This window comes from Necator americanus, chromosome IV (assembly GCF_031761385.1).
Source record: "Necator americanus strain Aroian chromosome IV, whole genome shotgun sequence".
NCBI lineage: Eukaryota > Metazoa > Nematoda > Chromadorea > Rhabditida > Ancylostomatidae > Necator > Necator americanus.
In genome coordinates this window covers 17,060,236-17,078,595 of record NC_087374.1, presented here as the reverse complement: position 1 = coordinate 17,078,595, position 18,360 = coordinate 17,060,236, and the positions used below count along the sequence as shown (strand labels likewise).

At 41.3% G+C, this 18,360-nt stretch overlaps 2 protein-coding genes across 2 annotated transcripts in view; one reads left to right on the top strand and one right to left on the bottom strand.

Annotated features, from left to right (window-relative positions):
* Window positions 1-1,231: 1,231 nt before the first annotated feature.
* RB195_001613 (uncharacterized protein) lies at window positions 1,232-3,398 on the bottom strand (the record flags this gene model as incomplete). The annotated part of the gene is made up of 4 exons (XM_064198488.1): window positions 1,232-1,332; window positions 2,032-2,092; window positions 2,571-2,638; window positions 3,332-3,398. The coding sequence occupies 4 exons, from the start codon at window positions 3,396-3,398 to the stop codon at window positions 1,232-1,234; spliced, it is 297 nt and encodes a 98-aa protein (XP_064054369.1).
* Window positions 3,399-6,042: 2,644 nt separating this feature from the next.
* The window catches only part of RB195_001612 (uncharacterized protein), a gene marked incomplete at both ends in the record, with an annotated part of 35,809 nt that continues 23,491 nt past the window's right edge, over window positions 6,043-18,360 (top strand). The window contains 2 exons of the mRNA XM_064198487.1: window positions 6,043-6,157; window positions 15,487-15,545. Of these exons, the coding sequence (XP_064054368.1) occupies window positions 6,043-6,157; window positions 15,487-15,545 (174 nt within the window). The remainder of the gene's footprint in view (window positions 6,158-15,486; window positions 15,546-18,360) is intronic.

Below are 18,360 nucleotides of genomic sequence, written 5' to 3'. Positions count from 1 at the left end.
TTTTGAATACAGACCAGGACCTCCGACACGGTCGGTGATTTCCCGTTAATCGCATATGTCGGCCTATGAACGAGCTCGAGTTCAGTGGCTGACGGCGTTTGCCGGTTCAGCAAGGTCTTGAAGTGTTTTAGTAATGCTTTTCCTGGCTGAAATCGTCAGTACTGCGAGTGACACATACAGAATTGTACGTGGATTTTGTTTCCGCAGATGCAAATGCAAGTGCAAATGCAGATGCAAATTTCTTCGGTAGAAAAGAATCGGGAGCGTTTCCCTTGCTCCTCCCTTGATGCACTTTGTGAAGGAATCCGCATCGCTGAGATTCTTACTGATCCGCGCTCCAATATGTATAGTCACACGATTTCGGAATTTTGTTCTGCATTCTTCGGTTCTCAGACTTGCATGACGATTTTCGGTTGAAGGGAAACTTCTCCGTTGCTCCTGGGGAACCCTATCTTAAAGCCGAGGAGAATTGGACGTTGGTCAGTGTCGAGCGCGACCTCCTAAAGAGCGCTGGATTTTCTGATATCCGATTGAGGAATCTTCGTCAGAACGCAGTTAAGCTAAAGTTTGAGAGTTTCTATCTTCCGCTTGGACTAGTCTTAAGGGATTAAAAGGTTCATACCTTCTATGTAAGCTGATGGCGTCGATGACTCCTTTTAAACGTGGAAGCGAGGCCCGTCAAAGATTTCGTCTGAAACCTTTTGCACATACGCGTTTAAAGCGAATATAATGAGCGACGTATTAATTTTGCTGAAACGTATTAGTTTAGATACGTTTTTGTATTTGTATGTAATTTTAGAATGTATACATGTTCACAATCCTAGAAGCTCCTGTCGATTCAGTGATACTGAGAGCTTCTGTAGACCCATAATAATACTAAAGTCAAGCTTTTTTGTGATTTTTTTTTTCAAATCCTTGGTGCTATTAGAATGGATTTTGGATCAGTTTGAGGATCAGTTTTAAAATTTTGCTCTTCTTCTAGTTGATGAGTATCCATTGTATCACAATCGATATAAGAAACACATGTTGTAGTTTACCAGAAAACAACTAGGTGGGAGTCGCTTCCTGGAAAATTGAAAACAAATCTCTATTAAAAGAGATGAAAATTCTCGTCGCTCACATGTGCTTCGTCAAAACGAATCAGAAAAAAGCCTGATGGAAAGATTCAGAATAATCTTGTAAATTAATCAGTGGAACCAATATCTTTTTAATAAAATATGTAAGATTTTTGTTAATCTTTCTCACTTGATATCAATGCAGCCAGACACGGTTGGTTCTCCATTGCTGTAGAATCGTTTTGTTTTCCACACGTATTTTTTCTATGTTCAGCAGCTGAAATTTTATCTGCCATTAAAATGTAGTCGAGTAAGGCGAAAACAAGCTCTGCTATATCCCAAGGTGCCACAAAGATGACATGTGGAATTGACTGGATGTTTGATTATCCTGCTTGAAAACAACACTTTCGGAGAGAACACGTATAGGAGAAGCAATGTTTCCTGTTGTAATGTAATAGTGAAGTATCAACAAAAACATGTGATCTGTCTATGTGTAATTGTATCTCCACAAACATTGACATACAAATGTTGACTGATCCAGATTAGCGATCGGTGGTTGTAAAAAATAAGAAAATAATTTGAAATTTTGAAAAAAATATATGCCTAAACATCACTTTTACTTCTTCAAGTTTTGTTTACGTTTCTTCGCTTTTCTGAGTTGTTTTGTAGTCATCTAAGACATTTCTCGCGTATGTAGACGGTTACTTCATTTGATAATTTTCATAGTAATTAACCTTTCATTTCGTCATTCCTGTGAGTTTAAAAAGTTTTCTTGTGGGGTAAATTGTTGCATCTGATCCCTACAATTGCTACAGGTGTTTCCCGGTCTTGCTGATTCCTGCAAACTACGACCCGAGCGTTATACACCAGCACAAAGAAGCCAATAGCAAGAATTTTCCGAAACGCTAGCTTTGATCGAAGTTTGAGTAATTCGGTTAGTTCATGTTTGAAGACGGATGTTAGAGTTGCAACTCACTTCGCTGACGTTGGATGCAGACCTTGTTGGCGTCGGTGTTTGCGAATATTATTTCTTTTTTCTGAAAAAAGTAACATGCCTAAAGAAATCAACTGATCAGGAAGAAGTAAAGAAAGAAGCAACAGAGTTAGTTAGCAAACTAAAACAACATGTTCCAAGCCTCTGTTACTTTTCGATTTTTGTTTGTGTTTTCTTCACAGTTTCCAGGTCTATTTTTCATACTTTTACTCTCCTCGTCCCTTGGACATTGTTATGAACCTAGTCCTTGCCAATCGTATACTTCCACAGCTTCCGGAAACAAAAGTAGCTTGGCGAGTGTTTTTATGTTGTTACGGCGTCAATCACCCCCGTTGACTCGTCGACACGAACGAATAACTTTTTATTTGCGAGATCATCTATTCAGTAAGACGGTCAACTTCCACTGGATTCTGAAGATGCTTCGAAAAGTTGACCGTCTTGCTGAATATTCAGGACTTGACATCACAAAAAATGAACGGTTTTCCAACGATTTCCTTTATACTTTTCACTAAAATACTTACTGACTGATGGCCACGTAAGCGAAAACGGTCGTACGTTTGGCTGGCGAGGTCAACGGCATAAAAAAGGCCTCAAGAAGAAACAACTGCGAACGTCTATGGCAGCTGGATGTACGGTGGTGAGGCGCGAGCGAGAATGAGTCACTGATGGCTTTGATTTTCCACGCTCTGACGAAGGCGATGGCGCCGAAACGTTAGCTGCTAATGAAGACCAATACCAATCTTGGCTACAGCTCAAGCAACTCAGTGAAAAATCTACATTTGCTTAGTCTGTTCCGAATGAGAAGAATGGAAGAGGTGAGTAGTTGCGTGCAGTACGCTTTACTGTCACCTGTTTGACAAACCTTTAATGTCTGTTTCGTAGCGAACGTTGTCGAGAATTTGTCTCACATCCACAAACGCTCAGAGGTGCTTCAGTCTTTGTCTCCCTTTGTAACCATATCAAATACTCGACTCATTTGAACAATTAACAAGGATTTCAATTGTTCTACTTGTTCAAGAAACCAACTTCGTGTGGGTGCAAAGCAATTGGTAAACCGTGATTTTGTTCGCTTCTACGGGCAAGCCAAAGAAACGTTGTTAGACAAAAACGACCAGTTGATATTAACATCCTACTTATTCGCTATGTCTGTCAGCATACGACAGAAAGTGACTGCTTATAGTCATCACTTCTATCATTTGAGTGAATCTAGCTCGATTTCAGATTGTTAAAGGCAGTGTATCATTATGATGAAGTATGTTAAAGGCAGTATATGTGTATCGACGACGTACGACCACAGCGTAAGCGTAGAGTTCGATTTGTAGGTTGTGGAATCCAACGCATACATCCATTGGTTCCGTTCAACCTTTCCTCGTCGTCGTCCAAAAAACGCCGTGGAAGACGCCGTTTTTTTGCGACGACATTAGTTGTAACGCGCTACCTTTGCACACGCGCTGCGTCCACCAGCGAGCGGTCGAAAATCAGTTACGTCTTTCCACCAGCACATTCGAGTGAAACCGAGGTGACCGGAGCATGGTCAAAAGGACGTATTCTAACGTACCTTGCAGGAACCAACGCCGTTCCCGCGCGATTTCTCACGACGAGTAGGGGAGGTTCAGCGGAGCCACGCTGGTTTTCGCAATCTTCAATCCAAACTCTAGGCTTCTCCAGCGCTTTCCGCACGCATTCAATATTTTTATTGGACTAGAGGAGTGACACTTACGTAGCTCCTCTGCTGGCTCTTCATATCCTCACCATTATTCAATTGTGGCTACAGTTTCAATTTTCTGCTTTTCTCTATTCATTTGATTCATTTCTTCCTTCTACAACAGTTGTGAGAATTTCCTTCAGGTATGATTGGTGTGATTACTTTCATTCTCTAGCGTGAATATAAACTGCTTAAAGTGTCTGACGCTGATCAATCCGCTTGGGATGTGCCCCCACTTTCACTTCGATTCAGAATCGTTAGAGGTTTGCGAACGCGTAACTGGCCTATACAATGACTTGCGGTGGCTCGCCGATGTGTCAAGTCAGTGTTTTTATTCTCCCAGACAAGTCTGGTACCAATTTGTCACCCCGGAGGTATGAAAGGCTTGGTGAGCATTAGGACGGATTCGAACCTCCGATCGATCGTGCGCACAGCAGAACCTCTTAGCGACTGCGCTACACCCGCCGCGACGTGAACATGTCTATCAAAATCTCCACGTGATTCTTTCCTTTGCAGTTGCAATCCTACATGATTTGTGAGGTAGTCTTCATGCGATGTGAACAAAAAGCAGCTGAGCCTGTGTATAAGATGGTCAAGTGCGGTAGAATACGATATCTGCTTACTTTCAGAGAAAACTTATTCGTTGATTTCTTTCAATGGAAATGTCATAGAAGATGTTTTTTCTTTTATTCCCGAAATATCAACAATCGTTGTCAAGGATACATTAGTTCAGACGATAAAGAAACGGATAAATGTCGTTCACCAGGAGAACCGTTTATTATATTGTATTATATGTATGTATGAAGGCGGGTGTAGTGTAGCGGTAAGAGGTTCCGCTTCCTGCACGATCGACCGGAGGCTCGAATCCGCCCTAGTGCTCACCAAGCCTTTCATCCCTCCGGGGTCGACAAATTGGTACCAGACTTGTCTGGGAGAATAAAAACACTGACTTGACACAGCCCCCGCAAGTCACTCTAGCCCCCGCAACTCACTGTATAAGCCAGTTACATGTTCGTAAACCTCAAACGATTCTGAACTGAAGTGAAGGTGGGGGCGCATCCCAAGCGCATTGATCAGCGCCAGACACTTTATCCTTTACACTTACACATAATTTACCATATAACTGATTTTCACACCTACATCCATGAATAGTCGGGTTGCCAGACACTTTATCCTTTATATATTTATTGCTGTTTATATTGCTATTTTTATATATTTATTGCTATTTATTGTATTGCTGACTCTTTTGATTTGAGATATTCCTTGTAATTTTCTTTCCAGTGTTGCAACGGTGAGTTGTATATCATTCGTATACTACTTACTATCTATTAGTTACTACTATATTATTGGATACAGTTGATTATGTCTGCAAAAAAAGCCAGTGTGAAAGAATTATTATATTATTATTATAATATTAAGAATTATTATTTACGATGGAGAAACATCATGGTTTTTAATTAATGTTCTCTTTTGAAGAAGAATAACGCAAACATCAATTATTTGCTGTTCTCAAGCGTTAATACGAAAATACTTGTGATTTTTTAGAAAAAGAAGTTTAGAAATGCTGCTGCTGCTGATGAGGCGAGTACGTAGAGACCAAAATAGGGTACGAACTCTATTTTTAGATGGATAGAATTTCCATGAACTAATTCGACAACTTGAATATTCTGCTGGCGTACTTCGAAAGAAGGGCGAGTGTGGCGCAGACATCAAAGAGTTCGATCCGGAGTGCACGCTCGATAGTTGGAAACCGGCTCAGTGCCAACCATGTCTTCGATCTCTTTATGGTCGACAAGTTTGCACTAAATTTGTCCGGGAGGATAGACTACTGACTCGATACATCGGCTTGTCCCCGCAAGTTATTGTGTAAGCTGAATACGCGCTCGTAGACCTCAAACAATTTTACATTGAAGTTGAACGCGCAGTTGCACCCAGTTGATCAGCGCCGTGCTGTTTGTCCTCCACGTTCAACCTGGAAGGAAATGTGCTAATATATGAAGTGGAGCAACTTTTCTTCTGAATTTTACAGCTCTATAGGGGGTGAAAATGACTGGTAAACAAAAGATAATTGCAGTTGCACTCATTTTTCATCGGGGTCCTGGCTGACCTGAGCTTCTACGAGCTGCCCTCGCCTGATCAGAGCTCTTCGAAGCTGGCGTCGACGCAGCCGCGGCGGCGATGAGCGTGAGCTGAAGCCGAGGGTGGGCGTGGCCCGACGGTCGGTGAGTGAGTGTGTGTGGGGTGTGGCCGAGTGAGCACAAGCAGGCTAGAAGCGGGCCATCCGCTCAATGGCCGGCCGTTTTCGCGTCAGCACCGTGAACGCGGCCAACGACACCACCGTCGCGCCAGTGGTGGCGCCAACTAGCGTCACACTCACGATCCCGGTTAATGGTCAAACTCCAGGTGAGCTATCTCAACCATACCGATTGAACAGTGAACATTTCTGTTTCATTTCCCCCACCGATTTCGGTTTCTCCAACGAGAAATCGAACCGTTGTTGTGGATTTGATGATCTACGCGTAGAACTTGATAAGTCGCTACAGCTGCTCATTAGTCTACTCTCCGCTCCAGCTTATACGTTTTGCAATCGATTTTTTACGAGCCTGAGTGCCTAGTTTAATATCCTCTCGTTCATTGAAGTTGCGTACAACGCTGTTCAATCGCATTCATTCAATTTTGGAGAGTTTTATCTCTTTCTTTATATCTCCGCTGCCTCTCACACGTACATTCTCTTTCTTTTCGTAACATTTTCACATCTACACTCTATTCGCACTTAACATATGCTGCTCGTAGCGTTGCCAACTGCACAACGTGTTGAGAGTCTCGAAAAACTGCTGAATAGCGGTTTTTGTTCACAATTTTCCTCTAGAAATTGCTGTAAGAATAAAATGATCTAGTTTTTGCCGACGGCAATTTATTCAGTATCATGAGCACCGGGACGGGGAGTAATCTGTACAAGGTCGATGACGTCATTCTATTCGCTCACAAGGACTTAATTCCGTGGAACGACTCGTTTTGCGAGCCCTTTCAGTTGCTGATAACGGGGAAAAAGACGACCTACTATCATCTTCGTGCTTAGATATGAAAAAGCTAGAGCACTTACGCCCAAGTGGTTAGACTTCCGGAAATTAGCTTCTGTGAAGTCACAAAAAAGTTCGTCTGTACGAAAACAAACGAATTGCGCTTTTCTTCGGGACGAGAAATCTCCCAGTTCGGGAAGATCTCTCTGTATCTATGAATGGATTGCAATTTTCGAAATTGTGCAACTGCTTAGCCTATTATTGTCTTTTCAACAGAGTATTTGTTACTGCAAAAGCTGCACAGTCAACATAAACTTATATGCAAGGCTATCATTTTTGTAGAATTCTCGAATAGAAATGAGCAAAAGTTCATTGTGAAGCGACTCGCTTTACTAAATTAAGTTCCTCTTTTCTTCTAAAATACAGGGTTTTTTTTTCAAGAAGAAAGCCTAGAAAATCTAGATCTAGAAAACCCCAAAAATTCCATAGAAACTTCCACACAAAAGAATAATCAAAAATGCGAACAATGTCGAGAATTGTTTCTTCCTGCCGCAATTTGTTGAGATACTTCAGTAAGGCGATGGAATATTTCGTTGTAGGCTTGCAAAAATCTCACTTTGCTGTTTTCTGAAGTTTTTTCCAGCTTTTCAAATTGAAAAACAGTTATTTTGCTATCGTCAATAAGTCGAAACTTTGTTTGGATTCCAGATGTATGTCTACTCGGATGGTAACTTTATTTATAGTCTAGTGTATATTTCTCGTCTATTCGCCAAGAAAATTTCCCACGAAAACGAAGGATCAGTCAGTATGTCTGAAGTGTTATCCAGCTCGGAGGCAATCAAAATTTGACTGCACACGTTGGAATGCCATCGCAGCTGTTTTTCGACTGGTCTGAGATTGCACATGCGACATTAATCCACGGCAAAGACATCTATATGATTGCGTCTCAATGTCTCCAGCGCTCTCCAAGCCTCTTGTTCCCCGAAAATCGGCAATGCTTTTGGCTGCTGTGTATGGCAGTCAGCGAATTAACGATTAGAAAGAAGGGAACGTGTGATCCCTGCACTACTAATCCATGAACTTTGGATTTTTGTCTTTTGTGACGAGCACAGACCTCTATCCTCGATTACCGATCGTTCGTAACGGAATTTGATTGCTGTGTTCGGTTACCGATCTTTCGCAACGAAAACATACGAAAGATCGGTAACCGAACATAGAAATAGAAAAAAGAAGGAATTTTGATTCTTTCTCAAGTTTCTGCTGTATAATTACTGGTTGATTAATTACATCTATCGCTTCAAGATTTTTCTAGTGGTGAGTCTTTGTCTTCTTGTTATATGAAAAAGGAGAATTTAAAGAAAATGTCTGTAGCGTTTCCCCTTCTTGATCTAAATCTTTCGTTTCATTGTTTAAAGAGTTATATACGAATATTCTCACTTCTATCTTCTTCTTTTCCAAACGCTGTTCAAGTTCCAGCTCGGACTATCCGTGATTTGTATAGCCTCGCGGCTATAAATAAGAGAAGCAGATTTCCAAGTTGAGTTCTTTTTTTGAGAATGCTGCTGTAAATTAAGAGATGTGTGTTTCCAGCATAAAATTCCCTTCTTTCTTAGATAGGACCAAAATTTCGTAGTCTTTGTTCTCCCCTCTCCCTCTTTATACTCTCATATTTTCTGGGTAATCTGTTTGCAATATTTTTTAGGACTGAATTCTAAGTTTGTCTTAGTCTGAACTAGAATGTTCCTGAGGTTCCACTGCGTATTCTCGCTATTCTTTGCCACTTTTTTGTTTATTTCTTCTCTGGAGTCTAGATAATATTCTATTTTTGTATCTATCCATTTCTTTCTAAACTACTCTTCTCCTACTGCTTATCTTCTGGGAGTTTGGGAAGTTTTTGCTACATTTTCGACGCTTATTGCAGCATTATCTAAGTGTCGTTTTTGTACTTGGAAACAACTGCAAGTGCCTGGATATTCGACCGTTTCCGGCGATTTTCGTTGCGTTACACGGCGTCCTCGATTTCAGTCCAACATTGCTGGTCCCCCACACAACATCATTTTCTGCGAGGGACGAACTACTCTCATAAAGTTCTCTTCCGCTCATATTCCAACTTCCTGATCACAGAAGCCATATGTACGTACATATGCACATAAGTATGGGGAGGATATGAGTGGATCGATCCGGAGCGAGTCCACAATTGTCTTCGAATGGGTGAAAAAGTGGTTCGCGATGAGTTTAGCGGCACTTTCGCGTATGGATTGCTGCTAAAGTGCTGTCGTGATGCTCACTCGTACAGCAGCAGATTGGCAGCAACTGCTGCTGTATCGCTAGGCTACCATAGCTGTTCAAGACATCATCACATAAATTATTCTCATTCATCATTCATTACTGCAGACAAACAGACTTGCAGATACACATATATACATACACAAACACAGCCATGCGTCGCCGGCAAAATGGATAATTGAAGAGTCGATATAGGGTTTGGGATGTGGTGGAGTGTTGGAGTTCAATAGCAGGTGTGTATGTGTGTGTGTATGCGCGTATGTTTCCCGTGCAAAGGCTTTCTGACAATTCTTTTTGTGCTTTTCCGCGTTCCAATGTTTTAATGGTTTTTGCGGGAAGTCGTCTTAAATTTTTAGGTTAACTGCTTAGGAATTTAAAACGTCTAGTCTATATAAGATGCTCGGATATTTCCCAGCATTGGGTCCTTCGATATTTCTCTGGAATTTTCTCCCTTGATAGTAGAAGAGAAGATCTCCTTTCGACCAAAACAGTTTTCTCTCTCTAGAGTGGCAGTTTCCTCAGATTTCCCCTTGCTTTGAAGGAATCATTCCTGTGATCGTTCGTATATGCACATCTTCCTTAGACTTATAATTTTTAATCAAGTTTTTTTTTTGATACAACGGAAAAGACTTTGTAGGCTCTAAACCTTCTTTCATGGAAGGGAGTTGTCTCTATGGTTACGAAAAATGAAGATTATTATAACTATATATGGTGTTTCATGCCGCCCTCTGTTCTGGTACGTCGGGTATGGTTATGGAACTTAAAATTGCTTATAGAAACTAGAGGTATCCATTCGTGGAATGGTTTACCGATAGTTGTAGCCGGTCAAAACGACCTGGGTGCAGTCTCAGTTATGTCAGATAGTTTTGGTTCGAGTATTTCTTGAATATTATTTTGTCATTGGAACGAACGGTTACAAAACGAGTACGCACTTGACATCCGCTAGGAGTAGGACAATGGAGTTAGAATTCACATAGTTAATTCATAGTTTAATGCTATTTTCCTGAAAAGGAAAAGTAGAAAACAACGAAACTTTTTATTCCTTTGTGGTAGAAATGGGGACTTTGCATCATTTCTGTTTCTGCTTCTGAATTTTCGTTTTTCATGCGGCTTCCCGGAAATGCGCCTGCCTCTTACTAATGGATCTGAGGACTCAAGAAAGAAGAAAAAGTTTATGTCAATAGAGACAGTCAATTAGCTTTGTCCGGAAAATTTCCTCTCTTTATTTAGTTTTCCAGAAGATTCGACCATTTTGTTGATTTTCTGAGATTCTTATTATAAATTTGTAACAAATAGTCAATGATTCAGACACGAAGCAATTTTTCTATGGAGGTCGGAGCGAACTCCTGGCTATACCATTATCTTAGCCTTGTAGGGTATTATTTAAGGGCTTCACACGGGATTAATTGCGCTGTTAACGTGGTCGTAGCGAATAGAGCAGAAATTTAGCAACCTGTGCAAGGTTTCAGCAGAATATCCGAACTTCCTGAATTCTCGCAGCAACTTGTTTGCTCAGCGTGAGTACAGATGTATTCAGATAGGCGCATCTTGAAACTTGCGAGAATTTTTGAAATCTTCTGGATTTCTTCTGTTCAGTGTTAGATGAGCACTGCAGATAGGGGAGGGTGTGGTGCTGATTGGACATAACTATGTTGATACCCTTAACGCTTGCATTCATCGTCACGGATTTTCGAATTCGAAGGTTTTTGTGAAAGTACTGTAAATTCCTTTCTGTTCCTGAACAGTTCCCAAACATTTCTTCCGAGTTTCGAGCATGGCCTCATCAATCACCCGCTCAGTGTGGCTTACTCCTTGTCGCGTGACTGACTCAAGCCGTAGATTTCTCGACCAAACACCAACATATATCCAGTTTTGGCCGTGGCACATAATTTCGGAACTCAGCTGAAATTTGAACTTAAGCTGTCGAGTTGTTGACAACCCTTGAGATAAGCTTGTGAAAAGAAGGAAAGAAGTTTAGGGAGAAGAATTCTGTTGTTTAATTCTCTCGGTTGCGGATTTGAAACTCTTTGTTGAACATTCCTCATACTTGGAATGACTAACTTAACTTCTAGATGCTGCGCAATTAAATCTCAGAAAACTAAAAAAGAGCAATCTGTCGATCGCTTTTCCCTATGTTGGTGTCCGGATTTTGTTTCTTTCCTTTAGGAGAACAAACTATTTTTATGTTGTGATAGCAATGGTGTTATTTTAGTGTCCACACCACTCCGGTTATCACGACGTCACAAAATTACTCCACAGTTCCGGCTGATACGGTGCTAAAGACGGCTCCGTATCGTAGCAAGTTCAGCGTAACTGCTTCAGGTTGGATAGTTAACGTCCCAGAATAGCATCAAGGCGTGTGCAGTGCTCGAGCATGTCAAAGAACATCGCGTTTATAAGGTAAAAGGTGACTGCTGATAGCAGCAGTGATGGTGCGTTGTCGGTTTGATTCGCTGGAGAGCGCTGGACTTTATCTAGGGACGACTAAGCAGGTTCCGGATTCAGGTAATAGTTGTTGATTGGTTGTGAAAAGTTGATATGCACGCCAGTAGCCGAACATAACCAGCAGCGCAAAAAGCAAGGAAGAAAAGTGGCAGTATCCGTTTGAAAATTTCTAGGCAGCCGTCATCAAAAACAGAGTACAGCTGCCTCTTTCTGTGTTTTTCAATGCCCTACTAGCGCGAAGGTTAGCCCTGGACCGAACTCAATGAGTTTGGCAAGAATTATGATTTGACTTATTTAAATGAGATCAGTACAACCACCTCGCGAAGTTTTTAAGTGCATAATTACGTGGTTAAGCGGTAGCCAAGTGATTGACTAGTATAGTGAATGAAAATTGCAATTTTTTCTTGTATTTTCGACTTTCACTCAACCTTAAAAGCTTAGACGCTTTGAAGTTAGGTGCTGGCTCGTGTCTTTGAAATATTGTATAACGTTCGCTAATAGCGAGCGGAAAAGTATCATTGCGCAGTCTCTTCCCTTCTTGCTTACGATCCATTTTCATCGAAACTCCAGTTAGTTTTCCTATTATTTCTACGCGACTGCGTCGAATGTCTGCTTCCCTTGTTTATGCACAACATGCCAAATCATAACAAATCCGTTTACAAGTGTTTTTTGTTCGACTCTAAGCGAAGCTAACGAGGAGTAATCGGAGTGCGGTTGGTTGCATCAATCCGACCCGCACCCTCATTATTCCTAATTCATGAGGTGGCAGATGCTAATCCGTCGAGACACATCTGCTGCTCTCCATCGGCATCATCCTTCGACACCGATCGATATGGGTCAAATGCTCGGTTATCGGTTTTTCTTCCGACAAGGTTTGTTTGGTTGAGCGAACGACCTGACAATCTGATAATGCCAGAGCTGCGACCGATAATGCCGACTCTAGACAGTTCAAGAGGTTTAGCAAGTGCTTATGTCTTACTTTGTCTGCGGTTTTGAGGATTCAGTCAGCATGTGAGCAGTATACATGACAGAGAGCATCGAGGGTTTGTTTATATAGCGGTGGTATATGTGTCCTCTTCAGCTTTTCAACTCGTGTGGCGACGGGTGAAAAAATCCACGAAGAGCTTTGCAGCTGTTCACGTCTACTGGGACTTGGGATCAACTCTCTGCGCTATTTGCTTCCTGTAAACCCACTAGAAAGGGATGAGGAAAGCCGAGAGGAGTGGGGGAAGGAAAGTTGTTGACTCACCAAAAACTATTCATGACGATGACGCTGATTTACCTAAACGACCACGTCACGTTTAATTCTGGAGCAGTTAGCTACGTAATACTGAAAGCACCACAACTGTGACTAAAGGGCGGTAAGGAAATGTTACCGAGTCCCTAAGAAAGGGATCTGTATTCCAGGAAATGAAAGTACTTCTTCAAAAAATCCCTCTACTCCTACTGAAACAATTAGGTTGTGCCGAGACTTTATTTCCTACTTTCCTGACATTTTCATTTCTTATTTAATAGCAAAGGTGTTCCAATCAACAATATTGTCAACGTGTGTAGCAGTGCGTAAGTAGTATTCGCCCATCGGTGTGATAGATTGTTGATTCTTTTGGCCTAGGACTCAGGTTGCTGTGAATTAAAATGATGACGACAGTGGGAAGAAACTTTTGGAACAACCTACTACTACAGCCCCTTTTTTCTGATCAGAACTTCGGATTTCACTACCGCCGATAACCGAAAAACTGTGCAGCGCCTGCAGCTTTTTCTACACACACTACTGCGAATTCTTCAGTTTTATATGTTCCAAAAATTTGTCTTCTCCGCGTCTGCTGTGTGTCTTTTTTTTTAGTAAATCATGCCGAAAGGCAGATATCTTCATTATTAGTTTATATTCTTATTAATTTCAATTTTTGGCGTACTTACGCCGTGCGACTTTTCGCCCACATTCTCTGGTCTACTTTTTTTCCTATCTCCATTACTCATTTTCAACGAGTTTTTTTCCTTCACAAACATTTGAAAATATTCTATTCTTTCGCTAATTCTGTTTGCAAGAATCTTCTACGTTTATGTCCTTTCCGCACTCGTATGCTGACCTGTCACACTCTCCGAGCATTTATCTTTGAAATCTCATTCCTACGTCTCTATACACTAGGATATTGCCACGATCATCGAATCCACATCTTCCGTACAATTACCTGTCAGAATTGCGAGAGGGTATTGTGAATCAGTTGTTTTAGTAATTGATTACGATTTATTGGACGGAAAACTGTCGTGGAACAGTAAGTCAGCCATTGTTTTTGGTGTAGAGGAGGCACAGTCTCGAAGTTGTCCTTTCTGTTAACTTACTTCACTTTTGCTGGCGTTTGGCTCTTCAAATGCATGGAATACTATTTGTCTTTGTGGTTTCAATTCATTTTCGAATGATGCGTATTTTAACGCAGCTATTGCACAAGGCTTCGGTGTCACCCGTCACAGAACTCACAACTTTTAACGATATTGGTGTAAGTTACACAAGTGCAGCACGATTATAATTTCCGTTGTTGTTGCACTTCAATACCTAGCCTGCAATTAATTGTGTTTGCATTCGCGTGCAACTGTGGTTCGCTTCCTCTGTTGCACTGGAAACGGACAAGCGGAAGGGAAAGTGGTCAAACGGTGCTATTATCTTCTTGATCTGTAACTATAGTAGGCAAGACTATGCTACTGGTACTGGGAACAACATTTCACGCAAGCCGAGGACGGTTGCAGATCTGCCACATCTGAAAAATCTACGCATTTTTTCTAGATGTTGAGAGAAGCAAAAAGTGGTCTAGCAACGTTGCAGAGCAATGTGCTCAATATTTCGTCAAGATTTCTTTTTCAAATTGTCAGGGCTTTTTCGCAGCAGGGTGGAGCAGCAACCAGTACCAATTTTTTTTGCGCTAAAGAGAATATTGTACGAAAAAAATTGGGAAAAATAGGCAGAACGAAGCAGAACGAAAGATTGTACTTCTTTACAACTTCTACTGTAATAGTATGCCCTATCTACATGAACTGTGAGGTTTTTTGTGGAGGAATTTACAGTGGTTGCATAGTTATGACACTGCCGTTGACGCTGCATACTAACTACGGACCAAGGTTGGACTTTGAATGCAAATCAGAAAAAGCAAACAAAATTTTTCCGATTTTTTCAACAATTGCTTGCGATTGTTTTCACGATTTTGATACATTAGTCATTTTTTGAACATGGCGTACATTTCTTGTGAGTTCGCCATAGGTGAAACAATGCGGCACACTTGTGTACCGTAATCGAAGGCGAAAAAGTATTTTGGAACAGAATTCTCAAGAATGAGTTTTTCTTTTGCAGGTAGTTGAAGAACAGACGAAGTTTCTAAGCAATTTATGTGATTTTCTCATGTCCTCTAGTGACAAGCTATAACTGAGAGTTTTTTTCTTTTCCGATGAAGTTTTCCCTGCTTATGTTATGAAAGTGTCCATAGAAACATGGTTTTTCATGAGAAAAGCTGGTACTTATTTGGATGTCTTTCGTGGATGTGTAGCGGCGCTTAGCCACGGTACGCTCCTTGTATTTTCCAATGCCAACGAATGCGTCGGGCGTGAATCACTGCAGTTATTTTTGGGGAATCCGAGGTAGGTCGACGGATTGTGCAGAAGCGGTGAAAAGCAATTTTCACTAAGTACCTGTCAACTGTTTTGACGTACGCACGCGATTGGCGTACGACGGCACTTTCGCTCTCGGATACGCCTTTTATCGCCGTGCATATCTGTCTATGTTGAGTTCGCGACGACGTTAGGCAAATCGAATCCAAGACCTACCGCTCGAAATCACACATTCATATACGCTGTCTACGGTCTGTGGCGTGTTTGTCCTAAATACGCTTGAAATTTGTCACCATATACGAGGAACACATGCAAAAACACATGAAACGTCAGTGTATTCCGATGCATAATATCAACTGGCCTTTCTGAAAAAACCACTGATTTCAGACGATGGTGCCGAACGAATACCGCTATGTGAACAGCATTCACCGTTGGCGCTCTACGAGGTATGCCCGAGTTGTCCTATTTCTACTTTACTTTTCCGTTTTTTCCATTACTTTTTGTCGTCTTCATGATTATGTTTCGCGCCGCTAACGCGAGGTGGTCATGTTCAAAGATGAGCTCGCTACACTACCCATAAGTACAAGGTCCATGAAAGGTTTTTTCTTTCTTGAAATGTCCAGGAATTGCGGAAATTGTTGGCCTTCAGGATCCATACTGGGGAATATTTGGGTTATTTGCTGACTTCCATTATGTTGCGTCGTTCACCTTTCTGCCTTTGGAGTTCAAGGCTGAAAGTGGTGACCTGAGTTGCCTACCAGGAACAGAGCCTAGTGGCCTGATTCTCCCACCTTCATCCCGGAATACTTCGTGTATTATCGCTACTTCTAGGCTAATGAAATGACTGACAGCAGGTTGTCTGAAAAGGGATGTATTCGGGGAGAAATTGTGTACATTCAAATGGAGGAGAAGGCAATCCGCCTTCATTTTCCTGAAAAACTCCCCGTGAGCAAGAGCAAAAATGTAGATTTGTGCAAAAAGTACTTCATCCCTACTCTAAATTTCTTCCCGGCTATTAGTTTTTCTTCAAAATTTCGCTTGCTTCAAGTTTTGTAACACATGTAATATGTATGTGTTCTAACACAAACGAAAAATAACGCGCGAAAAACAACTTTGTTTCTCCTTAGAATAGTTTTAAAATGCAGTTTTTTCCAAGTTTTTCACCCTATTTTTCAAAGGAGCAGGAAAACAATACAGGATGAGTTTGCAACGTTTTTTCCTCTTACTTTTTATTGTGAGGAATTTAAAATATATGTATGTAGTTTCATGCGATTCTCCAACCTTTCACAGCTGTTTCTACTCCAGCAGAATGCTCACAGCGTGATAAAGGAGGCAAATAACCAGTTTCAGTACCTGGAAGCTGGCAATTTCCTTTGCCTTTCAAGGACCTTTGTGTTGCACGTTGCTCAAAAATCGCCTCCTTTTCTCACCTCTTTTCGTTCCGGAAATTCTTCTTCTCAGCGGTTAGAATGGAGCGCATTGTTGAGCACGCATGTCGCTAGCAGTGACATGAATTGTTAGCAATAAACTGCAGACTTCCGGCGATGCATAGACGTTGTTATGAAAGGAACAGAAAAGAAAACTGCAACAGAACGAACGTTTACAATCTGCGTCGCTTTTTTGGAGTACAGTACAAGGAACTAAGGCGACTGGGACGTTGGCAGTTCTCCACGCTTTTGCTTCAGTGACGGTGTTGCAGTTGTTTTTTTCGGAGCGTTTTTGCCTTGTTTGGGCCATTTCCGCGAGCCCACATAGCTTGTTCTTAGTAGATTCTTCCTCCTCTCCACTCCATGTTTGCTACCGCTCACAAATGTTCGTAAAAATTGAAAAAAGAATTAGTGGCACAAAGAAATCTTCTGCTGTTATATTTTGGGCATCTATTAGCTGTAGGGCGCGTCATGAAGTGGGAAGGATTCGCTTTGGAGCGGTTGTTTTTGCATCAAATCGCTTCACGTATCACTTCTTTTTGAAATTCAGCTTAGATCAATGGCAATACGCGGGCGTAATCCAATTTTGTCATAATTCGCTTCTTCTGGAAATTATCACAGGGTGAAGAGCTGCGCATGTGCGAGTTTTCCTCGTTATCGCATGAGTTCTTGCCTACTGGAAATGGCTGCCGAAATTTCACCTGGCTTGCAGACCCCAGAGCAGCTAAATTGCTTAGTTGGGACGCCAGCATGCATGTAAATCCGCGCCACTCGTGGCAAACTACGCATTAGGGAATGCTGGAGGGGCTAATGCCCAGCGAGAGCTATCGATCACCAGGGATTTTTTCAATTCCAGAATTTCTTGTGGAAAATGAACTTACCCACTGTGCTGAATAGTAATCAAGAAATCTACCTCGTTGTTAACACAGTAAAAACCTTTGGCGAACAGAGCACTAAGTTAGACGGCAAAACTAAAAGAACGGCGGATTAAGCGAAAGAATTTTAGTCTTCTATATATCTAGAAAATATAGTGAGCATTGCTTGACCGCTCCTTGAAATCCATCCTTGGGGAAAAATATGTTCGCTTTTTGGATGTGAAGCGTGTAGCAGTAGCTTGTAGTGAAGATGTAATTTTTTAGTCAGCTTTAAGATTCTCGGTTTTTTAAGGGACTTTGCATATCCTACTTCTTTTTCACCTTAAAAAAAGAAGCAATATTTAGCGAGTTTTAAGACCTCTATCCTAAAGGACGGCTTAGCGCATAGCCTACTAACTGTTGATCCCAGTGATCTCCACGGAGAAACGATACTGAATCTGTGGGGTTGAAGTTTCCGATTTTTTTCGAATTAACCCAAGTAGCTGGCTTAGAAGTTACAAGATAGTCTATGCATTCTGCATTTTCCGTCTAGAGTGGTTTTTTCTTGCCTTCAAAGGAACTATGTTTCTTACAGAATGCATAACTTATTGCTATGTACTTATCTTCGCGTATTGTTGATGATTTCGACCCACTATTTATCAGTTCTGCTGCAAGGAGTTCTTTTCGAGATGCTGTCGAGAGCTCTCCAATTTGTTTCTTTTTCAAATTTTCTTATCAATTTCCTGCAAAATAGTAACGAACACTCTTGAAGATGAGTTTTAATAGTAAAAAAAGAGATCTCCGAAAGCCCTGTTTTCTTTGAAATTGCTGCTTTCGTCTTATTTTCTGTCTTTTTCTTTCTTGCTGCTTTCGTCTTATTTTCTGTCTTTTTTTTCCTCGGCCATTTCCGAGAGTTCTTTCCGAGGACTGAGAGGAAGCAATTCTTAATTAAGCTGATTGAAGGGCGTTAATTGATCTCG